This window comes from Danio rerio, chromosome 11 (genome assembly GCF_049306965.1).
Source record: "Danio rerio strain Tuebingen ecotype United States chromosome 11, GRCz12tu, whole genome shotgun sequence".
In the NCBI taxonomy this organism is placed as follows: Eukaryota; Metazoa; Chordata; class Actinopteri; order Cypriniformes; family Danionidae; genus Danio; species Danio rerio.
In genome coordinates this window covers 3,461,843-3,477,500 of record NC_133186.1, presented here as the reverse complement: position 1 = coordinate 3,477,500, position 15,658 = coordinate 3,461,843, and the positions used below count along the sequence as shown (strand labels likewise).

The 15,658-nt window shown below is 38.4% G+C and overlaps 1 protein-coding gene and 1 long non-coding RNA gene across 3 annotated transcripts in view; one reads left to right on the top strand and one right to left on the bottom strand.

The window, feature by feature from the left end:
• acap3b (ArfGAP with coiled-coil, ankyrin repeat and PH domains 3b) overlaps nt 1-13,295 on the top strand; it is a 113,013-nt gene extending 99,718 nt beyond the window's left edge. Inside the window, 10 exon segments of one of the 2 annotated variants that reach the window (NM_001083015.1) lie at nt 1-69; nt 187-401; nt 503-598; nt 2,615-2,716; nt 2,867-3,087; nt 3,309-3,418; nt 4,032-4,142; nt 5,391-5,452; nt 11,477-11,526; nt 12,951-13,295. The exon segment at nt 1-69 is cut by the window's left edge and continues 26 nt beyond it. In NM_001083015.1, coding sequence (NP_001076484.1) covers nt 1-69; nt 187-401; nt 503-598; nt 2,615-2,716; nt 2,867-3,087; nt 3,309-3,418; nt 4,032-4,142; nt 5,391-5,452; nt 11,477-11,526; nt 12,951-13,022 — 1,108 coding nt within the window. In that variant the 3' untranslated portion in view covers nt 13,023-13,295. 2 annotated transcript variants of the gene reach the window in all.
• LOC141376510 (uncharacterized) overlaps nt 1-15,658 on the bottom strand; it is a 151,091-nt gene that overhangs the window by 6,986 nt on the left and 128,447 nt on the right. The window lies entirely within an intron of this gene.

Below are 15,658 nucleotides of genomic sequence, written 5' to 3'. Positions count from 1 at the left end.
GATCAACCAGATTTATGAAGGAGCATGCGAGGAACAAGGCCTGAAGAAACCGGGCCCTAACAGCTCAAGGTCAGTGTGCGGTCAACACCTCACACAACTCCGATAATATTTTTTTCACCTTGATGTTATGATAGTTTTATACAGCGAATATTTCATTAATAGAAACTGTTGTGATGTTTAATCCAGGCAGGAGAAAGAAGCGTGGATCAAAGCCAAATACGTGGAGAGGAAGTTTCTGAAGAAGATGTGCGGCTCCGAGGCGCTGCTGGAGGGAGGCCGAAAGTCACATCACTGGAGCGTGAAGAAGTGCAGGAGACACAACAGCTCCATCAGAGCCCCTAAAACACGCCGGAAATACAGACACGACGCTGCCATCATGTCTCCAGGAAATCTCTCCGCCGGTATTTGCTCTTGTCATCTCTGAAACACTTTTGTTCTGCTTCTTCAGAGCTGGACAGAGTTAAAAGTTGACGTATTGTTCTTCTCTCCTTGTTATTCTCAGCTGCAGCAGCGGCAAAGTTTCGGAGGGAATCTCTGTTTTGTCCTGATGAGCTTGATTCGCTCTTCTCTTACTTTGACACTGGATCAGGGCCTCGCAGTAAGTGCTTAATAAGACTTTTCTTCCTAAAAAAGCACTAGCAGCGCCCATAGCCTAGTTGTTAGTGCATTAACACATGGCACGACAGTGTTTATGGTGACCTGAGATCGATTCTCGGCTCGAGGTTCTTTGCAGATCAGTCCCATCTCTCCCCTTTGTCTATAATCTCCACTATCCTATAACATTACAGGTGAAAATGTTCCTAAATGCTCTAAAACAAGCTGGCTACATGTTTTTAATGTGTTAAGCATTGCTAGCATGCTACAATATTCCAAAACATGCCTACTACATGATAGCAACATTTTATTACTGTTGCTTAACATGATAAAACATTCCAAAAACACATACTATGTGCCATTAACATGTTATTACTGTGTTAGATGCTGCTAACATGCTAAAAACATTACAAAACATGCCTATCCCAAAACATGCCATATCAGAATATGCCGGTAAGGTATGTTTTGATGCTGTTTTTCTCGTCTATGGTGATTCATCAACCAGCAAACCAGCATCAAAACATACCTTTGTATTGTTTTGCATGTTTGTATTGTTTTTAGCATGTTAGCAACATTTAACACTGTTATTTTTAGCAGGAGTTGGTACGTTTTGTAAAGGTGTTAGCAACGTTTAACATGATTATTTTTCAGAATGGGTAGGCATGTTTTTGTAATGGTGTTAGCAAGTTAGCAATGTTTAACAGTTATTTTTCAGAATGGGTAGGCATGTTTTTGTAATGGTGTTAGCAAGTTAGCAATGTTTAACAGTTATTTTTTAGCAGGGGTAGGCATGTTTTGTAACCATTTTAGCATGTTATCAATGTTTAACAATTATTTTTCAGTAGGGGTAGGCATGTTTTGTAACAGTTTTAGCATGTTAGCAATGTTTAACGTACTTATTTTTAGCAGAGGTAGGCATGTTTTGTAACATTTTTAGCTAGTAGCAATATGTAACAGTGATCTTAGCAGGAGTAGGCATGTTTTGCAACGTTGTTAGCATTGTTTAACACGGTTATTTTTCAGCAGGGGTAGGCATGTTTTGTAATGTATTTAGCATGTTAGCAACGTTTAACACAGTGATTTTTCAGCAGGGCTAGGCATGTTTTGGAATGTTTTTAAATGATAGCCTTATTTACCAAGGTTATTTTTCAGCAGGAGTAAACATGTTTTGTAATGGTGTTAGCAATGTTTAACACAATTATTTTTCAGCAGGGGTAGGCATGTTCTGTAATGTTTTTAGCATGTTAGCAACATGTAATAGTGATTTTTCAGCAGGTGTAGTTATGATCTGTAATGTTTTTAGCATTTTAGCAACATTTAAAGCAGCTTTTTATCAGCGGGCGTAAGCATGTTTAGTAACATTTTTAGCATGGTAGCAATGTTTGACACGGTTATTTACCAGCAAGGGTAGGCAGATTTTGTAATGTTTTAGCATGTTAGCAACGTTTATCACGGCTATTTTTCAGCAGAGGTAGGTATGTTTTGTAACATTTTTTTGCATGTTAGCAACGTTTAATGTGGTTTATTTATCAGCAGGGGTAGCCATGTTTTGTAAGATTTTAAACATGTTAGCAATGTTATTTACCAGCAGGGGGGTAGGCATGTTTTGTATTGTTTTTAGCATGTTAGCTACTTTTATCACTGCTTTTTTTCAGCAGGGGTAGGCATGTTTTGTATCGTTTTAGCTTGTTAGCAGCTTTTAACAAGGTCATTTTTTAGCAGGGTAGACATGTTTTGTAATGTTTTTAGCACATTAGCAACGTTTAACACTGCTATTTTTTAATAGGAGTAGTCATGTTTCGTCACGGTTTTAGCATGTTAGCAATGTTTAACTTATTTTTCAGTAGGGTTAGGAATGTTTTGTAATGTTTTTAGCATGTTTGCAACATTTAGCAGGACATAGCGGGACATTTAAGTTACATATTGATAGGTGCAAGTAAATTGTAAGAAGTGCCATGTGACAAGGCCAGTGTCTGAATGTCATGTTGTGAGTAACGTGTCCTCCGCTTGGCACCTGTTGGCCCCGCAGGTCTCAGCAGTGACAGTGGACTTGGCGGCAGCACTGATGGCAGCACTGACATACTCGTCTTCGGCTCTGTAGTGGACAGCGTCACTGAGGAAGGTGAGAACACCTCCCACTTCATTCGCTATTATAGATTGTCTGTCAGTTAAAGTACAGATACCGCAGTAAATATGCAGTAAATAAAGTATTTGCAATTCATTACTTTACACCACTGTGCCCGGGCATTTTATATTGGGTGTTTTCTTGCAGAGTGTGAGGACTCTGATGAATCCAGTGGCGAGGTTGATATCGAGCAGGAAGCGTCAGATCCGGAGGACGGCCGAGAGCTTGACCCGAACACGCTGCTTCATAAAGCGTCACGAGCCCGAAACATGCCGGTCATGGCAGAAGCGCTTGCACACGGAGCAGACGTCAACTCTGTCAGTGAAGAGGACGAAAGCAAGAGTCCATTAATACAAGCCGTCACAGGGGTAAGTCGTTTTCCTTTCACAGTTCGTCCATCAAAAGGCAACTTGCAATTCAATGATTTGAATTACATGTTAAAGTAGAAAGACGGAAATATTAAAACATACTACAGTAACCTTTGTATTTACAATTTAAGTGGATACTTCATGTGTAGTTACAAAGGTGAATTAGAGTTTACTTGACCCAATGTTTTGACTAATGTTTGATATATGCGCTCTTCTTTCAGGGCTCTCTGATTGCCTGTGAGTTTCTGCTGCAGAACGGAGCAGATGTGAATCAAAGGGACATTCGAGGACGAGGACCTCTCCATCACGCCACATGTCTGGGTCATACAGGGTAAGAAATGACTGAAGACCAGTTTTGGGCAAGTTAACTAAAGTCAGTTTTGTGGTTGTCCCACCCCTACACACACGCCAGTCATCATCAGTTATGTGGTTGTCCCACCCCTACACACACATGCCAGTCATCATCAGTTATCTGATTGTCCCACCCCAACACACAAGCCAATCATCATTAGTTATGTGGTTGTCCCACCCCTACACACACGTCAATCATCATGAGTTATGTGGATGTCCCACCCCTACACATGCCACTCATGATCAGTTATGGGGTTGTCCCACCCCTACACATGCCACTCATGATCAGTTATGTGGTTGTCTCACCCCTACACATGCCACTCATGATCAGTTATGTGGTTGTCCCACCCTTACACACATGCAATCATCATCAGTTATGAGGTTGTGCCACCCCTACACACACATGCCTATCATCATCACTGATGGCGTTGTCCCACCCATATACGCATGCCACTCATCATCAGTTACGTGGTTGTCCCACCCCTACACATACATGCCAATCATCATCAGTTATGTGCCCCTTTCCTGGCTGATACACAAAGCTGATTTCGTAAAACTCCTCATTCTGCTGTGTTGTGTGTTTCCGTCCACAGACAGGTGTGTTTGTTCCTGAAGCGAGGAGCCGGTCAGATGGAGGTGGATGAGGATGGGCAGGACCCTCTCAGCATCGCTGTCCAGGCAGCAAACGCAGACATCGTCACATTGTGAGTCGAGCACTTCACTAATTCCTAAGTTGATTCTCCCAGTATTAAAATAAGCTTATTCAGATGGCAATTGTAAAGCTAGGAGACATCTGGGGAAAAAACTGTTTTTAAATGTGTGTGTGTGTGTGTGTGTGCGTGCGTGCGTGCGTGCGTGCGTGCGTGCGTGCGTGCGTGCGTGCGTGCGTGCGTGCGTGCGTGCGTGCGTGCGTGCGTGTGTGTGTGTGTGTGTGTGTGTGTGTGAATATATATATATATATTAAAGTTAAAGTTTAAATTATTAGCCGCTTCCCAAGTGCTGTTTCACAGAGAATAATTTTAATAAATAATTTTTTATAAGTCATTTATTTTGTCTTTGCCACAAAGACATAAAATTAGACGTATTTTTTTTTATACTTTGCAGGATACCGTTATTTAGATTAAAGTGCAATTTAAAGACTAGCGTTAACTAGGCTAGTTAGGATAATTATTGGATCACTTTATTGGAGAAGATTGGTTTGTTCTGTAGTCAATCAAAAAAAACTAAATTTCCAAAGAGGCAAAAAATTATGGCATTAAAACTCATTAACTATCATTCGTTTTTTGTTTTTTTTGTTTGTTTTTTTTGTTTATCTGGTGTCACCACAGTGGAATGAACCACCAACTTATCCAAAATTGTTTTAAAAAGAACTTAAATCCCTTTTATTCCATCTGAACTAAAATAAATAAGATTTTGCTGAGAAAACTAAAATATTATAGCAAATACTGTGAAAATGTCTTTGCTCGGTTAAACAGCATTTGGAAAATACTTAAAAATGAATTTAAAAATACACAGAATTCAATCATTTTGAATTCAACTGTAGATATACGGTACATGAATAAATGAAATGAAAGGGGTTCATGTTTATTTATTTATATAGCCCTTTTACAATGTTGATTGTGCCACTTGTTTATGGCATGCCACTGGCGTTGTAAATAGTGCTTTAGAAATATGTTGAAACACTCTAGGTAATTTGGCTAGGGGTCTTTACATCGAACATTGTGGAGTGTACAAAACCCCAATTTCCCCCTGCAAATGGTGAAAATTGCCCCTCAGAGAAACAATTGCCATCCAAATACAGTTTATAATTACTTTCCTTTTTTCCAGTTTTTTGGGATGTGATCCTTATTTTACACAACAATATAAATTAAACCATTCACAAAACAATAGGCACAAATGTGTCGACACTGCCTATGAAACTAATGTGTTTGCTTTTGTTGTGTCTCACTCAGATTGCGGTTAGCGCGGATGAACGAGGAGATGCGGGAGGCGGACGGGCCTTTAGGACAGCCAGGTCAATACCCCAGCACCAGCCCTACAGAGCAGCAGTACAGAAAGTGTATTCAGGAGTTTATCTGCCTCACCATTGACGAATGCTAGGGGGCGCTATTGAGCACTAGCAAGACTGTCAGGAGAACTACCTGCGAAACATGTAGTCCTTCCAAAGGAATAGCTTTAGCGAGGATCATGTGAAGTCTTCAACCTCTTACCCCACCTGACCAATTAGTTTACATATAGTCTTCGTACGTACAGTGGGGAAATAAGTATTGAACATGTCACCGTTTTTCTCAGAAAACATTTTTCTAAAAGTGCTGTTAACTTGAAATTTCCACCGGATGTTGGTCACAGCGAAAGAAATCCAAAGAAAACAAAACAAACTAGTTTACAAATCAAGTTATAAAATGAAATGACGCAGGGAAAAAGTATTGAACACATGAAGGAAGGAAGGTGTAGAAAGGCAGTGAAAGCCCAGACAGCAGCTGAAATTTCTCAGTAGTTCTTCAGCAACACTCTGCCCTTCCCATGTGGAAATAAATATCAGCTGCTTCAGCCCAACCAGGGTGGACATTTCAGCAAGACAATGATTCAAAACACAGCCAAGGAGACTCTCAGAGAAATAAAATCAAGCTGTGGAATGGCCCAGCCAATCACCTGATCCAAATCCAATAGAGAATACAAATTAAAGCTCAGATTTGATAGACGAGACCCACAGAACATCAAGATTTGTACACTCTGTTGAAGTCTGTGAGAAACTCACACTGGAGCAATGCATGTGACTTCATACTCCATATGAGAGGCGTCTTTAAGCTACCAAAAAAAAAAAACTTTAATATAAAGTATTAAATACATTTCAGTAGTTCAATACTTCCTCCTTGTGTCATTTCATTGTTATTACACATAATTGTTTTGTTTTGTATTGTTTGGGTTTTTACCAAAATCCAAAATCCGGTTCAACTCCATGTCAACAGCTCCTTTAGAATTATCATTCCCAGGAAAAAACATGACGTGTTCAATACGTAATCCCCCCACTGTATGTGATTTAATGAAATTAAAACGGTATACTGCCAACTTCTGAAACGCTATATTATTCAAGTGCGACTTTAATGGCGATATAATAGTAAATGAACGGATTTAATGCTTTTAAACAAATTTGAATTCATTAATAGTTTAAAATTGTTGTTAAAAGTATCGGAATCGGTACTGATATTTTAAAGCGCGTTTAAATATTAGTTTGAAATGTTTTTAAATTACTGATTGGTCCCGAAATCGATACTTTTTGACAACCCTAATTCAAAACTTCAAGTGTTATTGCGTCATTATGTGAAAAATTTGACTGTGCGCACTTTTCCTACCGACAGTATTTGTGTTAATTTGTTTGTTTTTTTTTACAACTCAGTGCTTTTCTTTTTTTCACATGTTATGTTGCCTCTCGTTAATGTTGTCGTGCTTTTTATTTATGTTTGCGTCCTGAGGATTAGTGCAATGATAACTGGAATACGGAAAATCTGTATCCATGTTTATTTTATGAATTTAGTAAAGAAAAGTTCATGATTGACTTACTAAACTTTTATTTTTGTTTATTTTATTGCATATTAAAAACACATCAGAGCCCCCTCCTGTGCTAACAAAACGGGTGTCATGACCCCTTTAAAGTTATAAGAGATGTCAGCTATTGAGAATTATTTATAGAAGTTCTAGCGACCGTCTGTTTTATATATTTGTACGTGTATTGCCAAGCTCCCAAATGACTGTCATGTGATTTAATTTTATTTTTTCTGAAGAGAAATGCTTGTCTAGAGCAGTCTTTCTGTCTGTAGAAGCAGTCAGTATTTGCATGCGTTTACTCGCTCGCACACACCAGGGCAGAAGTGCCTGTCTGCATTAGCAAGCATGGTTCCTTATTTTAGCCACCTGATTCTGTCATTATGTAAAAAGAGCATGCATGACCGCAGATCAATGTTGTCCATTTTTTGCCCATGTTTGGTTCGGATGTGTAAGAGTACGCCATCAGAATTCCATCTCCTTTTCTGACGCCTGATCAAATGTAGCTAAATTAAAGTTAGCACTATGCTAAGGTTGAAGGCTGAGCCATAGATATGTACACATAGATGACTCATTAGCTATATGTATGAATAAATACATCTGCAATAGACCTTATTGCTGAACTAACACAATAAAAGAAGACAAAGGCATTAGCTAACATTAAAAATGTACTGTAGTTTAACACTTTAAAATGCTCTTCAGAAATACTCTGGAATGTTACTGGGGGTATTTACAAGACTTTTGACCTTTTTGACACAATAAAAAAAATCTGTATTATATTTAAACAAAGTTACTATATTAGTCTATAGTTTCTCGGGAAAATCAAGAGTTAAAAACCTGTAAAACAATTGACACAGGCAAATACAAACCAGCACATTCTTAATTATGAATGCTTTACATAGTTTATACATACATTACTTTTATATATATTACATATATGTGTGTGTGTGTGTGTGTGTGTGTGTGTGTGTGTGTGTGTATATATAAACAGTTGAAATCAGAATTATCAGCCCCCTTTACATTTTTTTTTTAATATTTCCCAAGTGATGTTTAACAAAGCAAAGACATTTTCACATTTTGTCTGATAATATTTTTTCTTCTGGAGAAAGTTTTATTTGTTTTATTTCAGATAGAATAAAAGCCATTTTAAGGTCAAAATTATTAGCCCCTTTAAGCTTTTTTTTCCCGATAGTCTACAGAACAAACCATCGTTATACAATAACTTGCCTAATTACCCTAACCTGCCTAGTTAACCTAATTAACACAGTTAAGCCTTTAAATGTCACTTTAAGCTGTAAAAAAGTGTCTTGAAAAATATCTAGTCAAATATTATGTGCTGTCATCATGACAAAGATAAAATAAATCAGTTATTAGAGATTAAATTATTAGAGATTATTAAAACTATTGTGTTTAGAATTGTGTTGAAGAAGTCTTCTCACCATTAAACAGAAATTGGGGAAAAAAATAAACAGGGGTGCTAATAATTCTGACTTTAACTGTATATATATATATATATATATATATATATATATATATATAAAATATATATATATATATAATTTTTTTTCCCTCCAACTGGATACTGCGTAAGGTGGTGGCAATAAATAAAACACATTGTTTTTTGTTTTTTTTTGTATTGTGAGTGATGAGGTGTTGACCTTACCAACATGGCTGTCATATCTACATGTACATATCTATGGGCTAATACAGTGTATGATTTTTATAATTTATCAATTAATCAAAAAGTGGCTTCATGAAATAAAAGAAGATCGGATTCTGCATGGCAGAAATTTGCTGGCAAAAGTGAAGTGTGTAAACAGAAAAACTAAATTGAGTGCATTGGTGTTTAGTCGCTTTTTCAACAGTTCTGGTTCTGGATGTATTTTTCCATAGGGGATTTTTTTACTAAAATTACATAGAGTTTTACAACAATAAACAAACCATCCAGCCACAAGGAAAATAATTGCAAAACTAAATAAATAATTAAAACATTTGGAGAAAATTACCTTTAAAGTTGTCCAGATTAAGTTCTTTGCAATGCAATGCATATTACTGAACTAAAGTTAAGTTTTGATATATTTACAGTGAGAAATTTACAATGCCTTTATGAAACTTGATCTTCACTTAACATTCTAATAATTTTTGGCATCAAAACAATATATAAATATATCAAACGTGTATATATTTATATGTTTTACAAAACCATATGCAATATCCAACGCAATCTCATGCCAATTCATAACTTTTTGATTCAGTGGCTAATTCATATGCATTTGTATAATCTCGTTCATAAGTTTTAGTACGATTTGCTCATCCCCAAGTTAGCGTTGGGTTTGGGGGCATGCTCCCTTTTAAAAGTAGTTATTTTTTTCCGTACAAGTGAAATCGTATAAATGTGTGTGAGCTAGATACTTTTCTGACAGTAGTAATGTTCCCTTGTGAGATCGGGCTGGTCTATGGTTTAAAACCCCTAAGATGTACAGTACTGCGCAGAAGTCTTAGGCCACCAATATTTTAACCGAAAGAAAAGATTTAAAGTCGTTTTTTTCTAGATTTTTTTTCAATAATTGTAATACTACAATGAGATTATTGTCTGCTAACAGTCAGTGCTGTACTCCGATCTGGTCATGATCCAGTCTGTCATGAGGAAAAGGGACAAACTGAGACCTGAAATTCAACCCAGAAGAACTTTGGCATTCAATTCATGTTTATTTCTCCAGCGCTTTTACAATGTAGATCGTGTCAAGCAGCTTAACATGGAAGTTCTAGTAAATTGGAAATATGTCAGTCCAGTTTTCAGAGCTGAAGTTCAGTTCAGTTCAGTTCAGTCTGGTTTCATTCTCACTGCTGAAAGTCCAAACACTGAAGAGCAAAACTATCAATGTTCAGCTCCACAAGTCCCAAACCAAGCGAACTTGCAAAATTGAAGAACAAACTTCACCAATTGACGAAGTTAACAGGGAAATAAAAAACCTAGAGAGAAACCAGAATGGGCATGACCATTACTCTTCTATAGCCAAACATCTTGTGGAGGGCTGCAGTCTAGGAAACAGTCTGGAGAACTCTGGACGTCCAATATATAGAAGCTGCATGACTCGTCTGTCACTGGGGTTTTTCAGGAATCAGTCTCACGCTCTTCGCTCCTCCATGACCACCACAGCATCAGCTCAGGATACGGCCTGGTCCAGGATTATAGATACCTTGGCATCTTGAAGATGCTTCAAAAAAATCGACCTGTAAAGCTAGCTGAAAAACTAGTGTACCAAGTATTTTTAATGCAAGTTCATTGATAAAGAAAATGTATTTATGCATTCTTTTTAAAAGCATCCTCGTTATACAGCATTTTTACACAAGTGCCTAAAACTTTAAACAGTACTGCAGCTTTGCAGGAGGATTTTTTGAAGCATCTTAGAGAAAGAAAATAGCCTACTAGTGGCCTAAGACTTGTGCACAGTACTGTATAAATGTAGTTTTACTTCCGTTACCTGACTGTTGCACTCTATTGATGGACGAACACTTAACGTATTTGGTCAAACCACAAACAGAATGATATTTTATTTGTTTAACGCTTTTCAGCGACTCAATTCACACATTCTTCACCAAAAAGTAAAGTTTTTAACATCGAAAACAAATTACACACTTCATTTTCAAACAGGTTGGCTACAAAGTAAAGAACATGTCAAATACTTTATGACTGGAATAATAATTAGATGGAAAAAAAGGAAATTTCAATAGAAACAGCTTGGAGGAAGGAACGCGTATATATGTGTGTACATCAGGAATCACCAAACTTGTTCCTGGAGGGCCGGTGTCTTGCAGATTTTAGCACCAACCCTAATCAAACACACCTAAACAAGCTAATCAAGGTCTTACCAGGTATACTTGAAACACCCAGGCAGGTGTGTTGAGGCAAGTCGCTAAACCCTACAGAGCACCAGACCTCCAGGAACGAGATTGGTGACCCCTGGTGTACGTTTTCAGTTTGTTTACCAAGGACATTCGGTGAGCCGAACGTTTAGTCTTAATATATGAAATTAGAGAGCGTGTATAGAATAGCAAGGAGAGAGCAGATCAGTCGTCATGTCTGGATGTGTTTTAAAGAAAGCTGAAGTGAAAATCTCAACTACTGTGCTGTGAATACGCTTTTTTGACCTTTGAACTGTTTCCACTGCCTGCTCTCTCTCTCTCTTTCTCTCTTCGTGGAGCTGTGGTTCTTGCGTTCGGACCTTTAACTGGTTTTCTCTTGCAACATTCGGTACAATCTGTTTTCACACTGTTAGATGACGTTCTGTGTATGGAGACGTATTGTATTGTTTGTTATTGTTTGTACGACAGAAATGGTCTTTTGAAACACTGACAAACAATTAAACGGACAAAGTCTTGAGCTGCTGTTTCTGCGCTGCTTTTTTCACTCTTCTTATGGGAGGTTTTCCCATGATGTAATGTTTTTATTGTCATATTGTGATGGTAACACACAGTGTTATTCCTCTTGTAGACGCCAGTGTGCCTGTGAGTCCACTGAGGGTAAAGCGCAAGAGTTTACGAGTGAGTGATTCCGATACTGGTCATCATTTCTGGGTTTGGGTCTTTAAGGTGGTATGGTGACTTCACGGGTGTCTAACCTCATTTTAAAAGGGCTCTGTGCTTTACCTGTACTTACTCAGGAACATCATTAAGGTTAACTCTTAAAAGTGATGCACGTTGGGGTTTCCAAGCTCTCTTCTTTAAGAAACATCCATTTTCTCTTCATTTTCACTCCAAAAAAAGCTTTTTTTTCATTGGAACAACTTAATTTTTATGTTTAATTCACATAAATTTGTTAAAAGTGGTAACTTTTAAAACTTTAAAGCCCAGTTTCACAAACAGGGCTTAGATTAAGCCAGGACTAGGCCTTGCTTGAATTAGGCTATTTAAAACAAATTTATAAAAATGGCCTTAGACAAATATTACTGGTGTGCACCTGGAGACAAAAAAAATTACACTGACTTATTTAAAGACATCTCACCGCAAGTTATTTAGAGTTAAGACAGCTCAAACATGCAATTTAATCTTGACTAGCCTTAAACCTTGTTTGTGAAACCAGGGGTAAGTGTTACCAAATTAAGTTAACTTAATAGCATAAATGAATTGTGTGGAACTGTGAGTTACTCCTGACATCACATGGGGTTTCTGACAATTTGAAGATTATATATCTGACGAAAGTCTTGTTGCTTATCCAAGCTTAAGGAACAACACATAATAACTTGACTTCTAGTGGATCCTTTGGTATCAGAAGTGGCTTATATGAAAAGCAAAGGCTTCTAGATTACGCTTATTTTACCCCAATAAAACATGCTCATTTCTTGATTGTTATTTATTTAATTAGGACAGTAAGATCTGACTCTGCTTAGACAAAAGTCTCTTCACTGAACAGAAATAATGTCCAGTATAGAATATAAAGTCCTGCTGCAGTGGAGACAGAATGAATATTGTGTCTGACTCCATCATGAGCTTGGAGGACTGCATCCATACATCTCTGACATGACTCACATCACTGATTAATAAAGTCATCTGGAATGGCGAAGAAAGCGTTCCTGCAGGACTCCCTGAGTTTATCAAGGTTCTTTGGATTCATCTTCAATGCCTCCTTCTTCATCTTACCCCAGACATGCTTAATAATGTTCATGTCTGGCAGTGCTACCTACTGAGCCGCCGTGACTAAAATGCAATCCCTCGTTTTTTCGACTAAAAGCAATTCACTCCTTCAAGTGGATTAATGTAGGGAATAGGGAATGAGGGTATAGGGGAACGATTTCGGATATGTCCCAGAACGCAATTAAAAAGCTTAAATGGGGGGAAAACATGAATAACATATTAGCAAAATGCAGAGAACTGGATATTTGACAGTGGTTTTACAGTATGTTAATAACTAATGCTACACTGAGTGCAGTGCACTTGCCTGTATTATGCTGACTTGTTTCCTTTTGCAGGCGTCTCCTCGTTCGCTGTCGTCTTTCGGCAGTTTCCGCACATGGCTTATTTACACTCCTCCAAAGCACTGACAGAGGAGACTCCATCAGGACACACACCTGCCGTGAAGACTGCCTGCACTGTTTTTACTATCTGAGAGTAATATATGAGAATGCTGAAATCTGATACCATCAATTGATTCGTTTTTATATTTGATTCGTTTTTATATTTGATATTTCCCCTTGGGCTGAGATTTTAAGCTTAAATTTCTGTTTTTTTTAAATTATTATTATTATTTTAATAATGAATGAAGCATCTTTCCTAGTGTTTCTTTCCCGTGACAATTAAAGGGAGATTTATTCTGACCTCCTTTTATTTGTGTTATTTGGTTGTGAAGGTTTTTAAATGTGCTGAAAAAATGTCCTGACAGTTTTGATATACATGCATGAAATAGTAGCCTTGTAATAGGGTATATGCTGAAGTATGCTAATAGGACTTTTAATTTGCCAGTAACCTGGGCTAACCTAGGTCTGTTTTCTTTTAAAATCAGCGATCTTCACTGGCTGGGTGATATCCGATATAAAGTGGGTCTGAGATTGTACAAGAAGCACTGCATTAAATTACATTTCCCCCCGCCATGTCTTTAGAATATGAGCATTTATTTTACCCCAGTATATTCAATGGAGCTTCTGCGCTAGCCTGCCGATTCTGACGGACGCGGCGAGTAAACGGCTTTCGGTCTTGTTTTAAGCTTGAGCAACTAAATGAATGCTGAAGTCTATTCAACTGATTGTATTTCGACTACATTACAACATCAACATTCAAAGGAGTCGGGCCGAGTGGTAAGTCTCCGGCAGGCGGGAATCTAGCCGGATCTGGCCCGAGTGTCTTTTGCTATCTGGGTCGATGCTGTAAAAAGAACTGTTTAAAATAGAAAAAAAAAACTCAATAACAGGTCACCGGAAGTTTATTAGTATGGGAAACACACTAGCTCGGCATATACCCCATTAAGTAGTAAGTAATGTGTATTTATATAGCACATTTATTGTGTATAGCCATACACCCAAAGCCACAGGACAACAGCATGAGTGCGCTCACCACACACCAGATATTGGTAGACTGGAGAGACAGTGATAGAGCCAATTCAGTGGATGGGCATGATTGGGAGGTTATAATGGGTAAGAGCCAATAAAGGGAAATTGGCCAGGACACCAGGGTTACAGACCTACTCTTTACGAGAAGTGCCATGGGATTTTTAATGACCACAGAGAGTCAAGATCTCGGTTTAATGTCTCATCTGAAAGACGGTGCTCAGTATAGTGTCCCATTCACTTTACTGGGGCATTAAGACCCACACAGGCGAGGCAGTGGCGCAGTAGGTAGTGCTGTCGCCTCACAGCAAGAAGGTCGCTAGTTTGAACCTCGGCTCAGTTGGCGTTTCTGTGTGGAGTTTGCATGTTCTCCCTGCCTTCGCGTGGGTTTCCTCCGGGTGCTCCAGTTTCCCCACAGTCCAAAGACATGCGGTACAGGTGAATTGGGTAGGCTAAATTGTCTGTAATGTATGAGTGTGTGTGTGAATGTGTGTGTGGATTTTTCCGAGAGATGGGTTGCGGCTGGAAGGGCATCCGCTGCGTTAAAACTTGCTGGATAAGTTGTCGCTGTGACTACCCCGGATTAGTAAAGGGACTAAGCCGACAAGAAAATGAATGAATGAATGAATAAGATCCACACAGACCGCAGGTTGAGCGCCCCCTGCTGGCCTCACTAACACCACTTTTACTGATATTGTATTTACAGATCTTCATATTGAGAATTATTTAGAATAAACATTCAGTGATTTGGGATTTAGAAATCTGGATTTAATATTTTGTAACATCAGACGTCAAAAATTAATAATGCATTCATTTTATGGTTGAGTTTTCAGCAACACTGTACATTGAATTTCACTGGAACCAGAAGTTGCTGCAGATTTTTATTGCAGTATGATGACATTTCTAACTGAAACTGAATGTTAAGTAGGAGCGGGGTTTTGTTTTTGCTCTCATCTTTAAGATGGGCATGTCTTTCCGCCTAAGCTGTCAAACTGACGTCATCGTGAAGCAAAATGTTTGATTTATTCCTCGACTTGATTAAATTGCAAGATTAAAGCAATTGTTTAACACAAAGATCTCAAACTCGATTCCTGGAGTGCCGCACCACCGCTGATCCAACTAATCAAGGGCTGCGTCCGAAACCCCCTACTACTCAGTAGGTACTGCATTTGAATTTAAACATACTCGGCCGTTAGAGAAGTGCGTTCTAGTATGAATGGAATTCGGACATACTACATCCACCATTTTGTCATGGTCACGTGACCTACCTGCGTCAGTTGCGTCGCTTCACTCCCATTCATGAATTCTCTTGCATACTGATTTTCGAATTCTATGGCTGCGCTTAAAACCGCATACTTCTATACTATATAGTACGTTAAAATCAGTATGTGAGCAGAGTAGTATGTCAGAATTTATAGAATTCGAAAATCAGTATGCAAGAACTACCCGGATGAATTACTACTCCCGGCGGGATTCTGAAGTGCGCATCCCTTGCAAGCTGTGCTATCCCATGATGCTTCGAGAGAGAATTCATGAATGGGAAAAAGCGATGCAACTGACGCAGGTAGGTCACGTGACCATGAGAAAATGGTGGATGCAGTACGTCCAAATTCTATTCATACTTTTGACATTCATAC